The sequence below is a fragment of the Triplophysa dalaica genome, chromosome 17, assembly GCF_015846415.1.
Source record: "Triplophysa dalaica isolate WHDGS20190420 chromosome 17, ASM1584641v1, whole genome shotgun sequence".
NCBI lineage: Eukaryota > Metazoa > Chordata > Actinopteri > Cypriniformes > Nemacheilidae > Triplophysa > Triplophysa dalaica.
Window position 1 is genome coordinate 11,480,656 of NC_079558.1, and position 24,115 is coordinate 11,504,770.

Consider the following 24,115-nt stretch of genomic DNA (forward strand, 5'->3'; position numbering starts at 1 on the left):
TAACAAAATTTCAGATATTTTGTAGCTCGTCATCAAAATGTTAGTACGCTGCTGCCTATGTAACCCCTCCAGAGCGTGTCAGCACCACTACCCTAAGCTCCTCGCATCGCCAGCCAAGACCCCAATCCCTCTCTTACAACACACACCAATTACATGCGTGTCAACCAGCCCACGGTGCAACCAACCTTAAACACTACACGCTTGTTCTTTTCCTCGCTGATTGGTGAATAGCGTTTCTCTCACTTTCTAAGTTAACGCCCCATTGGCCGTCCTCCATGTCGCTCATCCCAGCCCCGCCTCCTCTGTTTGTTTGGTAGAGTTTATCCTTTTCTCATTCTCTCTGTCGCGGCTGTGGGTTGGAGCCGCCGTCCCTGGGCTTGCACGTTCCTTAGTATTTATTTCTCATCATTTGATTAGATCCCCCCACTAAATTTTGCAACCAGGCCTTCCGACTGACAAACAGTCGTTCGGTCCTTCATTTTGATAGTCTGAAATTTACGTCAAGAGAAATACTCGTAAAAAGATGGCGGTAAGCGGGATGTCAGGGTCGGTTGTCGCCCGGCTCGAGGGCCGAGAATTCGAATATCTGATGAAGAAGCGCTCGGTCACCATCGGTCGGAATTCGTCACAAGGCTCCGTGGACGTTAGCATGGGCCACTCGAGCTTTATTTCACGGAGGCACCTCGAGATCTTCTCCGCCGGCGAAGACGGAGCGGGCGGCGGAGATTTCTACCTTCGATGCCTTGGCAAAAACGGGGTGTTCGTTGACGGGGTGTTTCAAAGACGAGGGGCTCCTCCTCTCCAGCTTCCCCGCATGTAAGGTCATCATCTTTGCTAGGAATTACCAGCACCGCCTGCGATGCGGTGAAGTAGATGCGTTTGCGGTCAAAGCGTGCTGCATTTGTTTTGTTTCGCAAGGCAGCACGTGTTGATTATGACAACCGCTACTAACGCAGGTCTCATGTTGCCTGCTAGCACCGCAACCTTTGATAAGCACACCGGCTAATCGTTTACCTCGGTCTGTTTACACAACAAATCCAGTGGTCACTGTGCTTTCCCCAATTTCAAGTTTTGTTTTAAAATCCTTGTCTACGAATTGATTAAACTGAGTTTTGCTGCCCCCAAGCACACAATAATTCAATGACCGAATTGCCAAATTGGAAATTGTAGTTAAGAGTAAGTCTAATGAACAAAACATATGTTTTATACATGCTAATCGTTTTTTCGCGGAGAGAGTTTTATTTACACATTGCATTAAAATTATATATATGCAGGTAGTTAATGTAAGTGTGTGTGTTTTGCTTGGAAGCTGCGGTTACATCCATTGCTGAAATGAACGTCAGTAGGATCATAGGATGTTTTAATTGTATAGTGTTTTTTTTTATTCATTAATTCTATTTATAAGGCATATGCACCAAGTGTGTGCCTTTGTATTATTCTTGTATAGAAGTGGTTTTGTATCAAACTACATTCAGAGTTAACTTATAAAGATAAGAGGTTTGGCATTATTATAAACATGCACTGCCAAGTACTTCACGTGCACCTGGGGGCCAAGTAGTAAATTAAAAACACCATTGGAGAGCATGCACACAGAGAGGTCATTGTCTTTGAGCAGACTCAAGTATGTCTCTGATTAAATATATATATCTGTCATGTAATCAGGTCTACTTCTGTCTACAGTTCCTGGCAGTCTGCTGTACAGCTGTATAATTCAAAATGCACTTTGACGCTAAATGGTCATCTGCAATATATTTGACAGATTTGTTTTATTTCTGTGTGTAGGTGCTGCTTCAGATTTCCCAGCACAAATATTAAAATTACTTTCACTGCCCTGTCCAATGACAAGAGAGACCGCAGGAACGCTCCCGAGTCTCCTGTGAAGGCGGTCCAGCCCCAGATCTCACCGCTGACAATCAACATTCCAGACAACATCGCCCACCTGATGAGTCCACTACCATCTCCAACAGGTACAATCAGGTAAGCTGATCATTCAAAATTTCAACCAAACAGTTTTTTAAGTTGCATGCTTACAGTATTACAGCTTTGAAAATTCTGATATAATTTGGATATATTTGCCTGTCAGTGCTGCCAACTCATGCCCATCTAGTCCTCGAGGGGCAGGGCTATCCAGTTACAAGATGGGTCGTGGTCTCACAGCTGAACTCATCAATGAGAATTCTCAATCTGAAAATGACAAGGAAGCTTCCGGGGGAGACAGTCCAAAAGTATGGGATATTTTGATAATGCTCACAATAAATTGATTTTACAGATTATGTGCTGTTTATCAACATGTAGGCAAATTTGACATTGATTTTTCATGGTTAAAGGCTTAGTTTTTTATTTAAAGCTGCCGCTAACATTATACTATATATTTGCAAGGAATTTCACAGTCCAAACACGACAGTGGCCAGCACAGTACAAAAAGATGTCGTCGGCTGAGATCGTGCAAGCATTAGAAAGACTGCAGAAAGAGCGATGTCTTATTTGTGACCCTGGACAACAAAACAAGTCTCATTGGTCCATTTTTCAAAATTGAGATTATTACATCACTGTGTCAAAAATTAACTTTCTATGGATGTATGGGTTGTTAGGATAGTACAATATCTGGCGGATATACAACAGTTTAAAACTGTAATCTGAGGGAGCACAAAAAAATATTGTGAAAATTGCCTTTAAAGTTGTTGATCAGAGGCGCTGCAGCAGGCCATCCACTCGCAAAAATAAAGTTTTTATATATTTAAGGTAGGAAATTTACAAAATATCTTCATGGAACATGACCTTTACTTAATTTTCTAATGATTTTTGGCATAAAAGAAAAATCAATCAATGTGACCCATACAATGTATTTTTGTCTTTTACTTAAAATGTTCCCGTGCTTAAGACTGGTTTTGTGATCCAGGGTCACATTTATTGCATAAAATAAAAGGTCTGTTGATTTTAAGTATATAAAGAAGGATAAAAGTCAGGCAGGAGCTAGGTCCTGTGTTAATATTATAAAGACTTTCCGGCATAGACAGGTTAGGACCTGCAGTCATAAGGCTTTAATTGGAGATACTCAATGGAGATAACCGCTTAACTATTTTACTCTGCCAGATACTGCAGAGAGAGAAAGAGAGCGTGAGTGTGTTGACGCTAAAACTGGAGAGAGTGAGAACAGGATTTACTCTTTTACTCAATGAATAATCTTACAGATAATCAGCGGGTCACATGCGTTCCGAACCATAGAACATGATCCGTACGGATCATCCGTGATCCATTTCACCACTTTACCACGAGGGAGAGGAAATGCGAGTTGTAGAGTAGTTTGTCCGTTTAGGGCTGCTGCTCAAAACATGCTGGCAAATTCAATGTATGTAGGCCCGCTCTACGTGTAGATATAAATAAATAGCTTATTCTAAGATATTACAAATATAACTGTTCATTACTACACCTCTGAAGAAAGTTTTGTATATTATATTGCATTTCTGTCAATAGATCCTCCTAAAAACCCTGTATTGTTCTATTAATATGTAAAATCTTATAATGGTCTTTTTTTTGAACAGGATGACTCCAAGCCTCCTTACTCATATGCGCAGCTGATTGTCCAAGCTATCACAATGGCACCAGACAAACAACTGACACTGAATGGAATATATACCCACATTACTAAGAATTATCCATATTACAGGACAGCAGACAAGGGCTGGCAAGTGAGTGTATTTCTGTTGTTTGTTCAGTGTCTGGAGTCAGAGTGTGTTTGTGTATTCAGTCATTCTGCAGGGCTGTTGTGCTTGTGTTCAGATGTGATGAATCTATTGGCCCAAGATCAGGCCCAGATGGGATCTGTGGTTTTCTGCATTTTCTACAGGGATTTTTAAGAAATGAATAATTTTGCGGTATGGATTTACACATGACAAAATGTGTTAAGGGGATAGTTCATCCAAATTCTGTCATCATTAACTCCCTTTCAGATTGTTCAAAACCTGTATATATTTATTTGTTTATTTGTTCACAAATGAAGATATTTGTAAGAATATTAAGTAAACGAGCAGATCTCGCCCCTACTATTGCAGTAAATGGGGGGCGAGATTTGCTCGTTTACTGACATTCTTACAAATATCTTCAGTTGTGAACAAATAAACAAAGAAATATATAATAATCAAATCAAATCTGAATCAAAATATGCTTTGCTGTTAAAAAAAAAAGTGACAATGCAAATGTGAATATTAATGAAATGGCTGCAAAAGGAACTTTACTGTTTTTGACTTAAGATAAATATGTGCCCATCCACATTTACGTGTCAGTAATGTCTGTTGGGTGATGAGAAACCTTTTGGTCACGATACTGGATCATTCTTTAACACCATAATAACAAATAATTCGAGTTAAACAAAGGGAAATGATCCAATCTTGTGATGAATCTGACCGTGTTTAGTGTTTGTTACTCTGAATAGCTTTCTAAAGGGTCCCAATATTAGAAAGGTTTATTTTGAACAGTCTGATCAATTTGAATGCCACTTGTCTAAGTGGATTGTTTTGTGATGCTGTCCCAGTGTAATACAGACATTGCTAAGATGTTGTTTAAGAAATATGAAGCATTTTAAGGCTTTATTTGACATGACGGCAAGCGGCACTTAGCTTTGTTACTCATTTCACTGTTTACTTGCCACTATCAATGCTAAAGCTTCTAATACAGCATACACAATTATTCGCTTCTTCGGGTCTTGCCTTGGTTACACAAGCAACGTGCCTGTGGACACTGACACCTAATGTTGACGTGGACAACGAGGCACAAGTACAAACGAAATCCGGCGCATTGCCTACGCGTAGGTCCGACGCAAAAGTTTTCTGTTTTTAATATAGACTGACTATATAGATAGACTTTTTCACAAAGCAGCTTTACAGAAAACTTTAGTATAAGAAACAGGATATATTTTTTTTATATCAGAATCATGTAGAAATAGGAAAATGTTACAACTGGCAGGAAAGACGTGAAACAAGTAATTTAGGAATAAATACAACTGTGACAGTTATAAATTCCATAAAGTGCTGTAAGAATTAAAGGGATACTCCACCCAAAAATTAAAATTCTGACATGATTTACTCACTCGCTAGTTGTTCCAAATTGGTATACATTTCTTTGTTCTGATTAACACAGAATTTTTTTTGAAAGAATGCTAGTAATCAAACAGTTCTTGGCCACCATTAACTAACATTGTAGGAAAAATTACAAATGTAGTCAAAAGTGCCCCAGAACTGTTTGCTGTCCTACATTCTTCAAAATATATTATTTTGTGTTCATCAGAAAAAAAGAAATTTTTACAGATTTGAAACAACTCGAAGGTGGGTATATGATGATAGAATTTTTACTTTTGGGTGAACTTTCCCTTCAAGATCCATTCACATAAAGAATAATAACTTAATATAATGTAATTATAATAATGTGTTTATTCTGTGCTCACGCGATAGTTTTACATTTTAAATGCGCCAGCCCATTGAATGGATTTTGATTGGCTGTCTGTGTTTTCATATCATAAACTGGTAAAAATCACTCTGAATGTGATCTAAACTGCATCTCTGTATCACTATAATTGTGGTTTGAAATCGAATCATTTTTAAACTTAATAGATGTTGTCCTTGTTACCTTACTGCTTTAAGCCAGGCTAATTGTGATGCGACATTCCTCTTCCCAGATGTGAACATTTCTTTTTTTATTTATCTCCTTTCTAATTAGTGGTAAATTAAATTTGACTTGAAGTTTTTTGTCCTTTTTTTCAGAACTCAATTCGCCATAATTTGTCCCTAAACCGCTATTTTATCAAAGTACCCAGATCACAAGAGGAGCCAGGTAAAGGCTCTTTCTGGAGGATAGACCCCTCATCTGAGGGCAAGCTCATTGAACAAGCTTTCCGCAAGCGCAGGCCACGCGGTGTGCCGTGTTTTAGGACCCCACTAGGCCCCCTGTCTTCAAGGTAATTTTTTGCAAACTCACCTGCGGTTATTTAAATGCCTTTACGAGGCTGATAGCAAATAAATAAATTCTATATAATCAGAAGTGTTTCTGTATTGCATTGACAAATCCACAATAGAATGACTTCTGTCCATCATAAACCGGTGGCTAATTTGACAAGCGGAATAAAACCAAAGCATCCAGCTTTCTGCAAAGATGTTTTTTTTCTGCTTGCTGTTAATCCGACGAATTTTACTTGATAATGTAAAGCGATGTTAAACCTGTTTACGTCCTATGTTTACTTTTCTTGACAGCATTATTAGGTGTTTGTAGCCAATTGGTCAAGTAATTGTAATTTGCATTCACTTTGTTTGGATCTAACTTCAAAATACATCCAATACCAGGATAGGTATATTTGTTTCACTCAACCAGTTTAAACAATAATTTGAACAAAATAAAAAAAAGATACATCATATTTGCTTCAGGAGATCTTATAGTCTAATCCTTATTTTAAAAACAGTTGTCATGAAATATTAACAAGATTGGTTTGAGTATGTTATGGTGTTGTGGTGATGGGTTCAATCCATTTAGTTTTTTTTCTTACAAAAATTAAATCCAAATATTTCTTGAATATATTCACAGTTTGTTTTGTCCTTTCAGGAGTGCCCCAGCATCACCTAACCACACGGGGGCGCTGTCAGCCCACTCGAGTGGTGTACAGACCCCAGATAGCCTATCACGAGAAGGCTCACCTGTTCCCATGGACCCCGAGCCCACCCCTGCCTCCGCTCCTGCTCCAACTGTCCAGCCCAAATTAGCAGTCATACAAGAAGCTTGCTTTGCACAAAATGCAACAGGTAAAAGATCCCAAATCAATAGGAATCAGAATCAATCTCACAGTTTATGTTTGCTTTAAATATTTTAAAAACACACATTCTCACTCCAGGTTTGTTAAGCTAACTTAAATTTTTCTTCACAGGTTCAACTCTCAACACCCAACCAGTACTCATCACAGTCCAGCGGCAGTTACAGCAGACCATCAAACCCGTCACCTACGCAGTAGCCACCCCAGTGTCCACTCCCTCATCCCACCAGCCTGTCATGCAGACTGTCCACCTTGTGCACCAGATCCCTGCCGTTTCTGTTGCCGCCGTAACGCGGGCTGTACAAGCCCAGGCTGTTGCCTCTCAGGCTATGACCATTAAAGCAGAGCCACATGAGAACGGAGACCATCAGGGGGTCAAAGGTAAGGTGCACAAATTATTAAAATGTGGAACTTACGGTATCCTGTTTAAAAATTAAATTCCTTATTTTTAATTTTGTAATGTTTTTCTCAGTGAAAGTGGAGCCGGTGCCTGCTATCACTGCCACTTCTATAGGTGGAACAAGTCGAATCCTTCAAACATCCCAATCCGGCCCCATACAGACAGTTACTATAGTGCATCAGGCACCATTAGGCCAACATCAGCTTCCTGTTAAGGCAATCACACAGAATGGAACTCATGTGGTTGCTGCTATCCAAGGGTCAGGAAATACAGGTGAGGATATGGACTTATTTTTTGGATTATATTTTACTATTTATGATACAGATTTCTTACATGCTAACTAGACTCTAGTCCAAATATTCCATTCTTGTGAATCGTTAAGATCCCAAGAGTTTTTTTTCCCGGAGAGGGTGGGGTCTTTTGTGATTTGCGAAATTTGTAAAAAGTCTTTGGGTGCCATATTTAGAAAATTCTAAACACCGTAACGTCAGGTAATTGGTCTGCAGATACGTCACAAAGAGTGCGTTTTGAATGTCATTTTTGCACCCTTGAAAGGCACCGCTAAAGATGACGTAACGTTAAGTATCGTCTCTGATAAAGAGAAATTTGCCAAATGCTATGTTATGAGATGCAATTGTCAATCTCTGTCCAAGACATTCAATTTATCAAATTGTATTCCTTGTCATGCACATCAGCGAGTCCTCTCCATATGCTGGCAACCCATGCCTCTGCCTCGGCGTCCCTGCCCACCAAACGTCAGAACGGAGACCAAGCGGAGCTACCTGACACCAAAAGGGTCAAAACTGAAGACGGAGCTGTCCCTTTCCCAGCGGAGAGAGACAAGCAGAGCACCATTGATTAGAGCAGCCGTGTCTTGACCTTTGACCTCTGACCTCTGACCTCAACCCTTTTTTTGTTTCTCCCCCCACCACCCACTGGCTATACTCACATCACCTGTCAGTGAACCCAAGGTGCCAAAAAGTGAGGTGAGCTGAAACGTCAGCGGATTTTTGGAGCGGTCTAATGATTAGGGGTAAATGTAAAAAGGTGGATACAGGATGTGAAGGAGACGATAGAGATACTGTTGTACTTCGTGAAAGACTGTTGAAGGTGTGAAGGAAGGCGGGCAGTGGTCCTTTTACATAAATAGGTAAATACTCACAGATATATGTACACATATATTAATATAGCCTACTTGAAGTTAAGAAATTAAATGTATTTTAGATTCGAACTGGGTGTGACTCAGAAGAGAAGGTCTCCATCACTAGTATCTCTGGGCCGAATGTGAATGGAGAGAAGAGCATGGTGTATGGGCAAAAAGACAACCCCTTTGTGTTATGAACAAACAAACAACCGGCCAATGACGTATGTAAATTTATGAAACGCACACACGCATGCGTATCAAATGTGTGGTCACGATTCCCCCTTTGCCCCCGCCGTCAGAGGTCTTTAACATATGTATTAACCTGATGAAGACTGAAACATTCAGACAGGTCAAACGTGGACTTGCCAAAACATTTAAGATGGATTAGCTCTTAAAAATGTGAACCTGCTCATCATTTCAGCTAAATATTCACCAATGGAAAATTAGCTTGTTTCTCTTTGGCGAAGAGAAATGTCGGGAGTTTTCTTTCATGTATCATGGCAGCTAGCTACCATGTCCACCTACCTAATGCAGTCTTTAGTAGATTTGCAGTATTTTGTCGTACATGTGTACATTAGGATCTTATTTGTGTGTGTGTTCGTTTTCTGAGGCACAAGTACCCAACAAAAACAGGCAGTGCTGAGGTCATTTGGCAATTTTTTGTACTTAATTTTTATTTCACAAGGTTTTTTTTTTTTTAAAGACGTAGACTCCTAGTCATGGAAATGAATGTAGTTTCTTCATTTTTTGTTCCAAAAACACTATTAATTGAGGGTTTGAGTTATTTGCTATAACATTGAATCAAAATGATGATTACTTGCATCCTCTTGTTTTCATATTTTAACCAATAACCTATGAGATTTATATTTCAAATTGTACTTTGTTCAAAGATATGAGTTTGCATGAACTTGTTGAGAAAATGTGCTGTACCTGATTAGTTTTCCTGTTAAGGGAACTGCAGAAGACGAATGAAAAAAGCTAACTAATATTTTATAAAATTTGGGATCATTGCTGCACTTACATTTTTTTTTGTTGTTGTTTCCCTTTCTCCCTATTGTTTTTTATTTCCTTTATATTCAGTATGTCGTTGGCTGTGTTTGTTATCTTTGTGTTAAAGTTGTCTCTTTGCCTGTTAATATTATTTTATTCTGTTCAAGCAACTGAAAGACTACACGGATAGTACATGTTCCACAAGGAAAAATAAGTGGTAGATGTTGTTCAGCTTCAGTGGGTATATGCATTTTTTATAAATTAAATTAAAAACTCCATCACTTCTGTTCTGGATTCTTGACTGCTGATGAGGGGTCTGACTTATGAGTTTCTTGTGTGGTAGCTGTCTAAGGGACATTTAAGGGATAATCCATGCGAAGCCCCACGCCAAGTGGAGGGTGGTTGCCTCCGCGAAGTGCATTTAAATCCTTTAATACACGGCTAGCCGTGGATTATCCCGCTTATACCATGGTTATTTGACAAGTTTAAGCTTTTTGGATGTTTACATTGTCATTTTAGATCAAACAGATGTAAATTGTTATAAGAGTCAATATTATATGTAGTCAAACTGACTGGAGCTACCCATGCGTTAATGGCTTTTAATTCCAGCCAATCATAATCCAGTATTCAAACAGACCATTGTATAATTTTTGTTATTTTAGCTGTGTAGTACCATGATGTTCAAGTTAAAGTTTTATAATGAATATTTTTGGAAAGTACACAGTCTCAGCTTTATTTAGAGTTTGTTCACATTCAGATTAGTTGAAGGGTTTTGGAATCACAGCTCTTTAAAGTGTAGCTACACACGCTTTTCAAGGGACCAAAAGTAATTGGACAGTCAAATCAAAAGCCATAGTTACAACTCAGACCATAGTTAGATTTCAAAGACACAACAAATCCACCAGAAAAATGCCAGAAACATTAAGAGTGGCCAAATCAACAATTTGGTATATTCTGAGGGGAAAAAAACAATGGGGAGCTCAGAAACTAAAAAAATCCTGGGCGTCCATATAAGATAAAAGTGGTTGATGATGCCATTATCCTCTCCATGATAAAGAAAACTCTCTTCACAACGTCCAGACAAATAAGGAACAAACTCCAAAAGGTAAAGATGTCATTGAATTAAACAATAAAGAGAAGACGAGGACAACTACAGAGGGTTCACATCAAGTTGCAAAAGCCTCAAGACTACATGGGTAAATTAGATTGATAAAATACCTGTACACAAGCATTTTTGGAGAGATAAAACTAACATCAACCTGCATAAGACTAATAGGAATAAAACTATGAGAAGGAAATCTAGAAGGCTTGGAATATCTCATGATATGAGCAGACAACATCTACAGAAAAATTGTTCAGGCAGTGAGATTCTATTTCCATGCATGGCTTTCGAAGGCACTGAGTCACCGGTGTTTTTGGTGATGTAACCGAAGACAGAGACATCTGGGTTAATTTATCACTTATCTGGACACTGAAGGAGCATTTTTCTTTATCATGGAGATGATAATGCCATCATCCACCACAATTTACATAGACGTCACAGATTTTTTGTTGCTGAGCTCCCCAGTGTTTTTTTCTCAGAATGTACCGAATTGTTGATTTGGCCACTCTTAATGTTCCTGTGATCTTTCTGATAGATTTGTTGTGTTTTTGAAATCGAACTACTGCACTCTACTTCCTGGGTACACGATGTCACTATTTCGAGTGCTTTTAATATCCTCCGCCCAAAGGAATACGCCAAAAAAGGGTCGAGGCCTTCCTCAGAGAAGTGGAAGAGCCGCGGAGTAGTGTTTGGTTATCAGAGATTGTAAACATTTGACTGAGCTACGCGCTAAACTACTCTCACTTTCATCACAGTCTTACAGCTGGTAATAAGAATTCAGCTACACGCATTCTAAGATAACCAACGGTCAAGTAACAGCTTCCATGACTTTAACATCGGCTGTGGAAGCTGTTCTGGGTAACACACTGATATTGTGTTTGTGTGCGCATACCTGTCTTAAACACTTTTATGAAACGTCCTCTGAAGTCCTGCTTGCAGTCTGCTAGTCAATCTGCTAGTTTTATTATCCACCTCGGGTCCAATATAAAAAAGCAAAACGAACGCTTCTGTTATTAGTGATAATATAACCACTCTGACGCCACCCGGTCCCGTGTCATTTCCCTCGCCATAGTAGAAATAAATCACAAACAAATATTGACGTTTGCGTGTGCACTGGAATACCTCGGTTACACTTCGATCGTTCCGCATGTTTTAATGGATGAGGTGAAGTTGACACCATTGTTACTGTTTATTGCTAAAAACCAAAGCTTTTAGGGGGACCGACCAATCACAACAGCTTGTGGAGCGTAACTCGCTGATATGGTATGGGTGGGACATCTTCACACACACGCACCCACGCACGCAAACACACGCGCACACTCTAAGCGGGGAACCAATCACGACAGAACTGGTCAGCTTTACCAATCAGAACATTTCGGAAGGCGGGACTTTGAAGAAACCGGAAGAAATCCAGTCGTTTTGTCAGAAAGACCTGGGTGACATAAAGAGTTTTTTTAAAACTGGAAACATGAACATCCATTGTTAAACACCCCCCAAAAACAGTCAAAACTTCGAAAACCGGGTGATAAACAAGTAAATTAATTAACCTGTCCATTTGATTCGATTGTCCAAATACTTTTGGTCTCTTGAAAAGGAGGGGAGCTTATCTGAATCTGAATACACTCGTAATAAAGATGAGATTGTGTACTTTAAGATAATATTCATTATAAAACTGTAACTTGAATACATTTTGGTAAACAGCTAAAAAATGCACCTCTGTCCAAAAATGTATGGAGCTAACAGTATATTTATGCTTACATAAAGACTTGGCGCAAGTCAGCCAATTTCTAAGCAATCTGGACCTACGAGTTGTCCAAAGAGAAACCTCAGATCCTGTAGACCAACCTAGATTGAAATGAGATGTAACTGTGCCTTTCATTGTATGAAAAATAATAACTCTGGGCGATACAGTATCAATTCAGGGACAAGCGTAAAGCAGAAGTCACTATTGTAAAACACTCCTTTGTTGACACTCTGTGGGAAGTTAAATAACGCCCTAAAGGGAGTGTTTGCCACATCTGTGACTCCATTGATATGAGTGATTTATTCTAAATCTATTACATTATCTCTTCCAGTCGGATCGGATTTTAAACATAGTATCCACAATTCTTTCTTTGACATTGCAGAAATGAACTGCCTTGGTTATTTGAAGGTAAACAAGGGCACGGTGTGTGAGTGGAAATACTTGTTTAACCGTAATTTTCCTTAGAGGACATCCTGAAAGAATTAAATTATACTTTTACACACCCACCTTTACATTTATAATTATTCCTGGGAGGAAAATAAATCTTAAATAGCAAAAAGGTTATTTAAACAGTTTGTTGACTAGATAGCGTTTCCAAAATCAGTGGTTTGCAGGGAGAGTTTTGAAGGTTATTTGTTCTTACTTTAAATAGCAATGTGTATACCAACATATGAAAATGTGTCATATCATTTAGCGGTGTTAGGACAGTTAGCTCGATATCTCGCCTGACACAGGTGTTGATGGGATACTTAACCTACAGGACAATCTTGGCCATCCTGTTCTGCTTGTTGTACAGGTTGTCTGATTTCTTGACATCTTTAATGAATTAGTAATAGGAGCCTTAATTTTTTGTTATGCTTTCAGGAACCTTTGAAACTGAAGCTTGCTAAAGGTTAAATTTTTCGATGAGCTTACATGAGGTCCAATTGCAAATGGATATGCATTTTATATTGCATTATAAAAAATACACAATTTTGCACATTTTGAACAACAATCATTTTTATTACATTTCCAGAGAGGCAAAGACATTATAGTTCTTCAGACTTATAGTGTTACAACCTCTTATTGTCCGTTGAATGTCATTGTGTAAACTCACGCATTTGTGAATCAAATGTCTACATTCACAGTAGGGTGTGTCTTTAACCATGTTAAACTGTAAATTAACAAGCAGGTTTAACTGGGTTTTTAAGTATAGTTTGTTAAAAAATGCTATTACTTCTTAGTTTGGTGTGGGTTTTGATATTTATGTACAGCTTCCCTCTGTTTGGTAAACATGTTTCAGAGGTAATTGTAAAGCTTTCCTGTTAGACAAAATGGGAGAATGGGTGTGACAGCTTCAGGTTGTTATAGCAAAAAAACGCAGGGTCTTGGCTCCTTAGCAAGGAAGAAGACTTTGATCCTAATAAAAGTTTGTAAAGGACTATGCTTGTGTTCACATTGCAGTTACACATGAGTGGTAAAAGAAAGCATACTGTATCTATCTTATGGATCATTCAGTTAACATATCTTTTTGTACTATTTTAAAATTTTTTGTACTATTTATGCAAAACATAAAGACTGTGAACTAATACAAGAAAATTTTATATATAACTTTTACTTTCTAAAAGCTTTCATTTGATAAAGATAAAAAATTGCCTTCATAAAATCAGATGTTTTAAACATTAAACAATCTAAAAGTAAAAACAATAATCACGTGTGCAAAGTGCTTTAGAAATGCATGTGCTAAAAATGTTGATTATATTACAAACAGTCAAAAAATGTAGGCTTGGTTTGAAAATTCCAGTTTTACTGGTGCTTTACCACATCTTAGCCAGACTGTATTGAATCGAAAACCAAAGTGCACCTAGGACAGACAATAAACATGTTTTGAGTCATACTGCCACACAAGATGGCATAAAGTTTCAAAGACAAATCATTGGATGAAAGCATTGTGTCCAATGTACCTCTCAGTTGATCAGAAGTATTTAAATGGTTTCAGATTCCAAACAGAAACACTTTACTGTTACAACAGAGGCTACACGTATACAGTTTGACATTGGCAAGATGTATAAAGTAATATTAACAATTATTGTATTATTAATAATAATAGCAATATTACAGAGGTTTCTTTGAGAGATAACAACATAGTAGGCCCTAGTGATCATTTTTATTTGAGTTTTTATTTCAGATTGAATAAAAAAGGTTTTAATATGCATAAAAACATAAGAAATACTATCAAATGAATCCATTGTTGTCATTATGATAGTTAGTTAAAATTATTAGAACCCCAATTTTTTTTAATTAACATCAAGTCCGCATTTAATACCATACGCACGAGACCACTGAACGCAACATGAAGAACACAATTCTTAAAATTATTATGGTAATTCAAAACATTAATTGGAGTTAAATAATTGTACAGGTATACCTGGTCAGAGGAATCGTTCTGCTTTTCCATTCGCAGTGCTCTGGAGTATCATCACCTCGGAGTTCTTCAGTATCTCCAGCTCCACGGTTTTCTTATTTGTTTGTTCGTCCAAACTTCGGTCGTAAGCTTCATTGACACACCCAGGAGTGCCCAAGTTTTCCCAAGTTATCCGAGATGGAGCATGAGGGGTCACGTCGCCTTTCATTGACTTTTTACCCTTACCAATGCACTCTCCTGCTTCCAGTGACTTCACTCCGCTTTTGGATAGTCCTTCAGAGAGCTTGCGCGCCCAGTGCGCAATGTTATCAAAACTCACTATCTCTCGATCCTCAGGGGAAACTGTAATATTCCCTGAGTACCACATGATCCACCAAATCAGACTTAGGAAAACTATTAATGAGCCAGTGTAGATGAGAAAATCTCCGTAAAATCTGCCATCCAGGCGCAGATTGGCAAAAATGCCGATCAACAGTAGAGCAAAACCGATGATGTCAAATGCAACCCCGAGGACAAATAATCCAGCACAACCCCCAATACACTTCGGGGCCATGGTTAACGTGAGCCCGCATGAAATGGCTCGGGAAAATGAGCTTCTTTATTTTTCTAACACCTGGGAAATTCACCTGCTGGTAGCGCCGCCCTTGTGCATGACGGATTTCAATAGTGCCAGTGCGCATGCGCGTTTTGACACGCGCTTTTGTTTTGAACAGGATTGTGGACAAACGCTTACAGGTTTTCACGTGAGTTTTGTGTTGCATTGATTTTAGTTATTTGCACCTCTAGTTGTTCAATAGTTTTACCCATTTTTAGGGAAAAAAAATCGTTTTTTAGAATATTAAATATCTACAAATTTTGCTATGGGCCTGTTTACGCGCAGTCGTTAACTACAAACATCAGTCGAACAGCAACATGTAATGGCGGAAACTACATTTTAGCATACATATATATGCTGCTATATATTATTTAAAAACACTAAAGCAATGTACAGGTTACAGGTTTTTCGGTGTCTTAGCGTATTTTAAAATAAAACCCTTGGCGTGGTGGCTACTAATTTTTTTTTAAAACTTGCTTATATACTTGGATAAAACTTAACCCATAATAAAGTGAAAAATAATTCTGGAATGTATGATTAAGGTACATTCTCTGCTCACATATATTAGGAGGTTTGTGAAACCGGCAGATGGCGCTATTAATCTTTGAAAGCTGCGAGCAAAGGCAAGCGTTTTGATTTAATCCAACGATTTCTTGCACTTCAACACAGAATGATCGCAAAACGAGCATTATTATATTTATTTTCCTACAATCAGTAAATGACAGAACGTTTAAACCTCCCGTACGTACCTCCTTAAGAAATGTGATCATTAAAATGTAAGGTGAAATTTCGTTTCCCACCACACAGTGGAGATATTCCCACAGAAATCTGCATCCACCAGGCAGAGCGATGATGCCAGAGGAGACAATCTTTTGACAGGGGCCACATTATGTGTTGGAAATAATTATGTCCAGGGGACAATAGATTTAAATGACTGCATTTTTGTGAAATGTTTCAGAGGAGCTGTTCTTCATTTTGACGGATGCTAATGCTGAATAGGATCATAGGGTGACACAAAGTGATAGAGTGAAAGATATAAAGCTGTGCTGGAAAGCCTTATTAAGATGTTCACTATAAACACATATTTGAATGTGTGAGTGATATGATTTGTGCAAGCTATGTGCCAAAGAAAAAATGGAGACATGGTCAGTGATTGTTTACTCTTTAACATGTTTAAGGGTACAGCTTTTAAACGAAGGAAACACAAAATGTTTTGTCCTCTGCATTGCAGAGACAGAGCTGCCATTTTGTTTGATGCTATGATTAAGATTCACAATAGCAATAGTTAATATCAGTCAGATGTTGTAATAATTATTGGTAATAGAATATGCTATTAAACAACTCTTTAAATTAGAATTTTTCTTAAACATGATCGTATTAAAGCTTTAATACATTGTTTTATTAGCATATTCATTTTAGTAAAGTTGTATTAAAACTTTTTCACCATCTTTACACATTTCTGTCATTGCCCATAATCGCATACGCACCCGCCTAAAAGTACTTGGATTTGGCATTCAACATCTTCAAGTGTCCTAAAGTCTATTGAGGATGATGTCAAATATTTATTTATCTAGAAAAGCTTTGGTCCAGAACAGGTCTGCGCTGAATAATTCAGAGTCGGAGGACGGATTAAGACGTTGAAATCACACAGTGATAGCTTGGGGATTGTTCTCATTACAAGAGACATTCTCAGCTAGAAGAATATCAGAGCCAAACACCAGATGTAACAAGACAAATGAGATCTTTCACAGCTCTTTCTAATCATGCTTCAGAACGGACCTCCATTTACAGCAGGTGGTCGAAAACTTCACATTTCGAAATGTCAGATCGTAGTACTTAGAGCTGGAGATCTTTCCAGAGAATCTGCCTCCTTCCAAGTTTTGATTTCCCAAAGGATCTGTAAGCCCTGACACGCTTGAGCTTCCCCAAGCATTTTAGCAGACATCCCTATTCTCTTCTATCAAAAGCACCGTTGCTTCCGCTTCTTTCCGCCTCTTACCTACAGTGAAGTTGCGCTAAGGACTTGGGGATATTTTATGTAATGAATGACAAACTCTAAAAAGTAATTTTAAGAATCAGATGGTCCCTGGGAAAAGTACTGCATTAAATAGTAGTTAGCCTATCAAGAATGGTTTAACGGCAAGGATGTAATTTCTGGATCAGACTATTGACGCTGCAGGTGAAGAGTGAAAAAGGAAGTTATCTTATCTTGGGTCCACTTGGGTCGAAGTTTGCTGCTTCTTTGTGTCATTCATTTTTAGTAAGATGCTGTCTCCACGGTCATTTACAATGTTGCATTGATTACTTCCAAACTTTGATACTCTGATACTAAAAAATGCTGTGATATTTTCAACCCAGCGTTGGGTCAAAAGGGATGAGGCTAATATATTTCACCCCACAAGCATTTTGGTTTAAAACAATCCAACATGGGTTAATTTATAACCATTGGTCGGGTTCATCCAGGGGTTGAATTGGGATTTGTTATGTGGCGGGGCCACAGGGTTCTGTGGTTTTTTTTTCAGGAGGGCGTATATAAGCTTATAATCATATTCATTGACAAATTGTAAGTATTAGTCGAGCCCTCTGCTATCAACAATACAATTCTGATCAAAATCATTCTGCTGCAGATGCCAGTTATGTGTTAAAAATCTTTTTATAGAAACCCTGTGTGTTACGCTTGCTTTAATAAAACCAGTACACATGTAAAGTAAACCAGCAAAGTTTGGAAGTCAGGGGTTGTTCTTGACAGTTTATGTATAGATAGTTTCAAAGTGACAACATAAACAACGTTACTGTGCATGAGTGTGTTCGTGGAACATGCAAAAGAAGCCAAGAAGAACCATTAGTACTGCTTTCGATACTGTAGACCATAAAATACTATTAGATCGTTTACACAATTATACTAGTATTATACGGTATTAAGGGACAGGCACTACATAGTTCAGATCTTACTTATCATACAGATATCAATATGTCCATTTAAATGGGGAATCGTCAAATCTCACGCAAGTAAATTATGGATTACCTCAGGGATCGGATTTAGGACCCCTGCTTTTCTACATATACATGCTGCCCCTTGGCAACATTATTAGGAAACATGGAATTAGCTTCCACAGTAATGCAGATGATACTCAGCTATATATCTCATCAAGACCAGATGATTCCTTCAAGCTATCCAAACTGGCAGAGTGCATCGAAGACATAAAGCATTGTATGACTAGTAATTTCCTTCTTTTAAACTCTAGCAAAACAAAAATATTACTTATAGCACCGAAAACATGTAAACAGAATATCTCAGATTACAACCTGCAAATTGAAGGCTTCACTGTTACTCCAAGAAATACAGTTAAAGACTTAGGCGTTATATTAGACGCCAACCTGTCATTTAAAAATCACATCTCAAATATCACAAAAACAGCCTTCTTCCGCCTTAGAAACGTTGCCAAATTACGAAATATTTTATGTGCTGCTTACGCAGAAAAGCTTATTCATGCATTTGGACCTCAAGCCTTGACTATTGTAATGCTCTACTTAGCGGTTGTCCTGTATCATCAATAAACAAACTACAGTTAGTTCAGAATGCAGCTGCCAGAGTTCTTACCAGGTCAAGAAGATAAGATCACATAACCCCAGTTTTATCATCGCTTCACTGGCTACCCATTAAGTATTGTATTGATTTTAAAATTCTTTTTAATTACTTAAAAAGCCTTAAACGGTTTAGCCCCTACTTACATAACTAAGCTTTTATCACATTACAACCCATCACGCTCTCTAAGATCTCAAAACTCAGGACTTTTGATAACACCTAGAATAACTAAATCCACCAAAGGGGGTCGAGCTTTCTCCTACGTAGCACCTAAACTCTGGAATAGCTTTCCTGACACTATTCGAGGGCCAGACACACTCTCCCAATTTAAATCTAGATTAAAGACACATCTTTTTATCTGAATCCATGTGGAACACCTGTTTGTCTAAGATTCGTTCCTGCTCTATAAACAGCAGACACCAATTATTTCAATTTAAGATCGTCCATCACTTACATTATTCCAAAATCAGATTACACAGAATATACCCATCTTTTTCCCCAGTGTATGATAGATGTAAAATGTCAGTGGGTACACTGTCCCATGCTTTTTGGTCCGGCTCTTCACTGGCAAACTTCTGGTCAAAAAGATTTGACTGGCATTCCCAAGCGTATCAGAGGCCCCTTCAGCCCGAGCCTGGACTTGCTATTTTTGGTTACTCACAAACTACAAGGACAATTCCATCTACAATGCAGCAACCATTGGAACTGGGATTGATAGTTGCCAAGAGACTGATATTGAGAGAATGGAGGTCTCCCTGTCCTCCCTCCTTTCAGGCTTGGATAACTGATATACTAACCATAATACAAATGGAAAAACTCTGGACCAGTCAAACGGACACCTTTTCCCGTTATTGGAATCCATTCCTAACACAATTTGAAAAAAGTAAAATACAGTAAACTAGAGTTCCTGTGTCAACAACCTTTCCTCCTACCGCTGTATCAAATGTGACTGTAATAACTGGTCATTGCTGAATGTGAGCCCTGTTTGTTTGTTTGTTCAATTTGAAAAATGAAAATAAAATATTTATATATAAAAAAAGACACATCTTTTCAGCCAAGCTTTCACTTAATGCACCGTTAATGAACAGCAGCTACGCTAATTATTCTCTTTCTGCCTCTGCCTCAGGATGCCCATCCCGAGGTAGGGAGAAATTCCGCCAGGTCCAGACGATCGACATATGTCCATCCCCAACTAGAGATTACGCCAGCTACAGCTGCAGACTGACTGACCATCCCAGCTCCATCTAAGGCAATTCCACCACCACCCAAGAGAAATACAACCATCTGACTATCCCAGCTCTGACCACTCAATCCCCAACTAAGAGTAAAGACGGACTACTTGTCACATTAATGCTGAAGTTACAATATTTGGTATTTAATGCTAAATTTACATCACATGCCAGTAAGTTTGAAGTTATAGCTACATTCAGTGGCCCTGATTGGAGGTTCCTGGGTGGGTGTTTGTGGGGAGTGGGGGGGCTCGTTGGTTGTGGTTGGGGGATTCATTTGCTGGGGCTGTGTGGGTCCCGTTTGGTCTTGTTTTGTGGTCGATGTCGGTAAACAGGGGAATAAAGTTACAACATGCCATTACTATTTTCCCTGGTTGTTCCTCTGTTTTCTGGTGTCGATCGTGGAGTGGGACCGGGTTGAACCTGCACGGTTTTCGGCGAGTGGGATTTTCTGGGTTGCGGATGGTGGGCTCTCCCTCTTCCACGTGGAAATTTGCTCGGTGGCTTTTGGTCGGGGTCAGTGATTGCAGCTATGACACGTCAGAGGGGATCTGGCCCTCCCGGCTGATCCTGGTTTCTCCCAAGGTTTTTTTTCTTCATTAATCAATCATTGGAGTTTGGGTTCCTCGCCACAGCAGGGCAGTGTTGGCTTGCTCACCGGGAGACTGCATTTATTTATTGATTTATTAATTAAATATTATACTGTATATTAGATTGATCTTGCTCGTTCTATAAACAACATGCACTGTGCTGTGTTTTACCTTTTCTGTTTTTCCTGTTTGCCCCTGTAAAGCTGCTTTGGAACAATGCACATTGCGCATGAACGTACATGAAATGCGCTATATAAATAAACTTGAATTGAATTGACTATACTTGTCTCTCCAATATTTTAAATTTAGACTGCGATACCAAGCTCCAACTCTAGATGTGAAATTTACCATACGGTTTCTTCAAATGTGACCAAACGACAGTACACATTCAACAAATTTTATATTTAATAAAATAAACATACAACAAAATTCAACAAATCGTTTATTTTATACAACTATTACACCAACAAATAATGCACTGCCCGTCCCAAAAAAAGTCACCACCTGGATTTAATTAAGCAAATAGGTAGGAGCCTCCTTCTGGATTGGAGGTCTAGGTTCAGCAACGATATGTGCCCAAAGAATGATGTCAGCTTATTACGTGAATATACTGAATGGCCAGGTTATTCCATCAATGGGTTCTTTCTTCCCTGATTTCTTCCCAGGATCCATCAGGCTCAAATTGCGAAAGAGTGGTTCAGGGAGCATGAGACATCGTTTTCACACATGGATTGGGCACCACAGAGTCCAGACCTTAACCCCAGTGAGAATCTTTGGGGTGTGCTGGAGAAGTCTTTGACAGCGGTCGGACTTTCCCATCATCAATACAAGATCTTGGCCAAAAATGTATGCAACTCTGGACGGGAAAAAATGTACATTCTGGAGATTGCAGAAGCGTATCGAAACGATGCCACAGCGAATTAATCAAAGCTAAAACCGGTCCAACAAAATATTACAGTGACTTTTTTGGACAGGCATTATTAAACATAAATAAATAAATAAATAGACACCAGCCAAACACAGACCGGTAGTTACCTGCAGTCCTGACACGTGTATATATATATATATCTTCAATATAAGTAGTGAACTGTTTTCTTTAGAAATGACTTGAAGACGCATTTATAATTTGGTGCTGATACATCAAAAGACAACCATTTTTAAAATTAAAATTTTAAAATCAGTAAATTTTATTCTGGTTTATGTCTTTGAACTGATTAAAGGCTGGTAGGAAGTCCAATATGTAATCATGTAATCCATAAAAAAGAAACAGCCATCTTGTTATGCATATTTTAAAGTACTTTTGTAATGTGTTTATTTAATGCAGATAAGTTGCAGTCTTTTTCTACACGATGCTATTTATTTTTAGGATGACCATGCAATCCGCTCTCATCTTCAATAATCACAGTTTACACAAGAGGACTCTGTTCATCACCTGCCTGCGAGCATTCAATATCAGTTCAGCCACAACCACAGCGCAGTAATTCGGGGGAAAAGATGGTGTGGGATGGAGGCTAATTTGTTTTTTTATTATCCGTCTCAATGATGGCTTACTCTGTGGGATTTGTGTGGCTGCTGAAGCAATCCTTCGAATAATAACTAAAGTGTCAGGGTGCGAATGCGATCGCTTGAATTTGCTGTTTTGCTGTACGTATGTACTCATGGTGCGAAACCCATTTTTCTTATCTGACAGGTGTGATGCTTGCCACTATTTTACGTGTTTTCATTGCACTAAAAGACAATGGGGCTGGTGTTCCATGACATCAATAGTTATGCTCATACCCATTTTTTCTTCGGCAAGGACCAGGTGAAAAGGGTTCGATTAAACTGGAAAACAGATTAAAACATGTGTTCAGTTCACAGCGAGTAGCAGAATGTAGCTTCCCACCCTGGAGCAGCATCAAGTGCAACCCTGTCCTGTTCAACCCACACACAAAAGTTGATCCCCACGCGTTTGATTTAGTGAAGATAAACACAAAGCTTGTAGCTGGACGAGAGAAAAAGAGATTGGCCTTATCTCGCTGAACAGATAATCACATGGCAGGTTAATCTGAACTCGCAGGCACACGTGCTAAGATTTCACTCGTCCAATGTGGTGATTATGATTTTTCTCATAATTCCTGGTTATTGTTTTGCATGCTGTGGGAATATATGTGAAAGAGGCCCACACGAGGCATTAAGCTGGATCTCTATTGATTTAGACCCATCCAACACATAGTAGTGGTGGCCTTTGCCTTCTGACATATATTCTGTAGTGTGTTTCCACACGTAATTAATTTAATATGACTTCAAGTCTTTCCTTAAGTTTCCACTGCAATCATATGGAGCGGTTATCAATTTCTATCCTGTAAAGTTATCATGTAAATAGTCTCTCTTCATCTCTGGAAGGGAGGCATACTAAATATTTGACTGCTAATAACAGATCATGCAGCATACAACATTTTTGAATCATCCAAATATCCACTAAACGTATGTCAACAGCCACAGTGAGAAATAAAAGAAAAGTGTCCTCATATTTAAGGAAGGGTAGGTGATTTTGAAAAGGCTTACAATACAGCAAGCTAGCATTGAGCATAGGGCGGGCGGTGTTACTATGGAATGCAAACGCAAAATTTTAAGGACCAGTGGGACATCTTATCATTGCATTCAGAACGAATGCAAGGATTGCATGACCAGTTTATGATCCTGTATGCAGGGGCGCCGTATAGGGGGAAAAGTTAGGACAATTCCAAGGGCCCCAAAAATAGGTAAAAACTAATATAAAATTATTAAACCATCATCATTCAGTATATATATTTATATAATAATACAATTAATGATCTCTTTGTTTTTGGCAGTTAATCTAAAAAATCCCTATTAACCAAAAAGTAAACATCCATATTGACCGACCACCCCCCTGTATCTGCATGAAATGGTTTGGTCCTGCCTTAGCATTCTCAGTGACGTTGTTTAGTTGCAGTCAGTAGATGCGACAGAACTACAGTGACCACAATGTTGCCTAGTAACGTTAAATCAAATTCTGATTTTCAAAAAAGGAAAGAGAGAAACGAGAGAGAGGAAAGACAAAGGAAAGGGTGTCAAACTGTAACCCAGTTTTTCACCAAGATCACCAACAGACTAGTGTTAGCCTACATTTAATCACTCATGTTCAGCACTATAATAACCCTGGTGTGGAAATTCCATTTTACATGTCCACTTTATTTTCTTGTTGACATATATGTGCAGCTAAGTTAAAAAATCTGCTGTTTTTATTGTTTTGAGAGGTTGGTGTTAATTTATTGTGATTGAAAAGTTATTATATGTTTAAGTTTGTTCGTTTTTCTTTTTTAAAATCTTTCATTAATAATTACAATAATAATTTATAACAATAATTTATTTAAAGATTTTTCCATTTTGTCAAATTTTCCCTGCCTGTATGTGGGTAAATTCAACGTTATTGATGTGCCACCATATTGAAATTCAGCTCTCAGATTTGCTTGTTTACATTTCAGTTTCGCTAAATAAGGTTAAAGCAACACTTTGTAGTTTCTCAACCTTGAAA

At 38.4% G+C, this 24,115-nt stretch overlaps 1 protein-coding gene across 2 annotated transcripts; it reads left to right on the top strand.

Annotated features, from left to right (window-relative positions):
* Nucleotides 1–88: 88 nt before the first annotated feature.
* foxk2a (forkhead box K2a) lies at nucleotides 89–9,613 on the top strand. Of its 2 annotated transcripts, XR_008909426.1 has the most exons (10): nucleotides 89–816; nucleotides 1,783–1,977; nucleotides 2,084–2,225; nucleotides 3,543–3,689; nucleotides 5,757–5,950; nucleotides 6,589–6,785; nucleotides 6,908–7,174; nucleotides 7,266–7,466; nucleotides 7,889–8,343; nucleotides 8,418–9,613. XR_008909426.1 is itself a non-coding variant. In XM_056771751.1 (9 exons), the coding sequence occupies exons 1-9, from the start codon at nucleotides 524–526 to the stop codon at nucleotides 8,053–8,055; spliced, it is 1,803 nt and encodes a 600-aa protein (XP_056627729.1). In that variant the 5' UTR covers nucleotides 89–523; the 3' UTR covers nucleotides 8,056–9,613. The 2 variants fall into 2 exon arrangements, 1 of the variants encoding a protein (XP_056627729.1); XM_056771751.1 differs by having other exon boundaries at nucleotides 7,889–9,613.
* The last annotated feature ends 14,502 nt before the right edge of the window (nucleotides 9,614–24,115 follow it).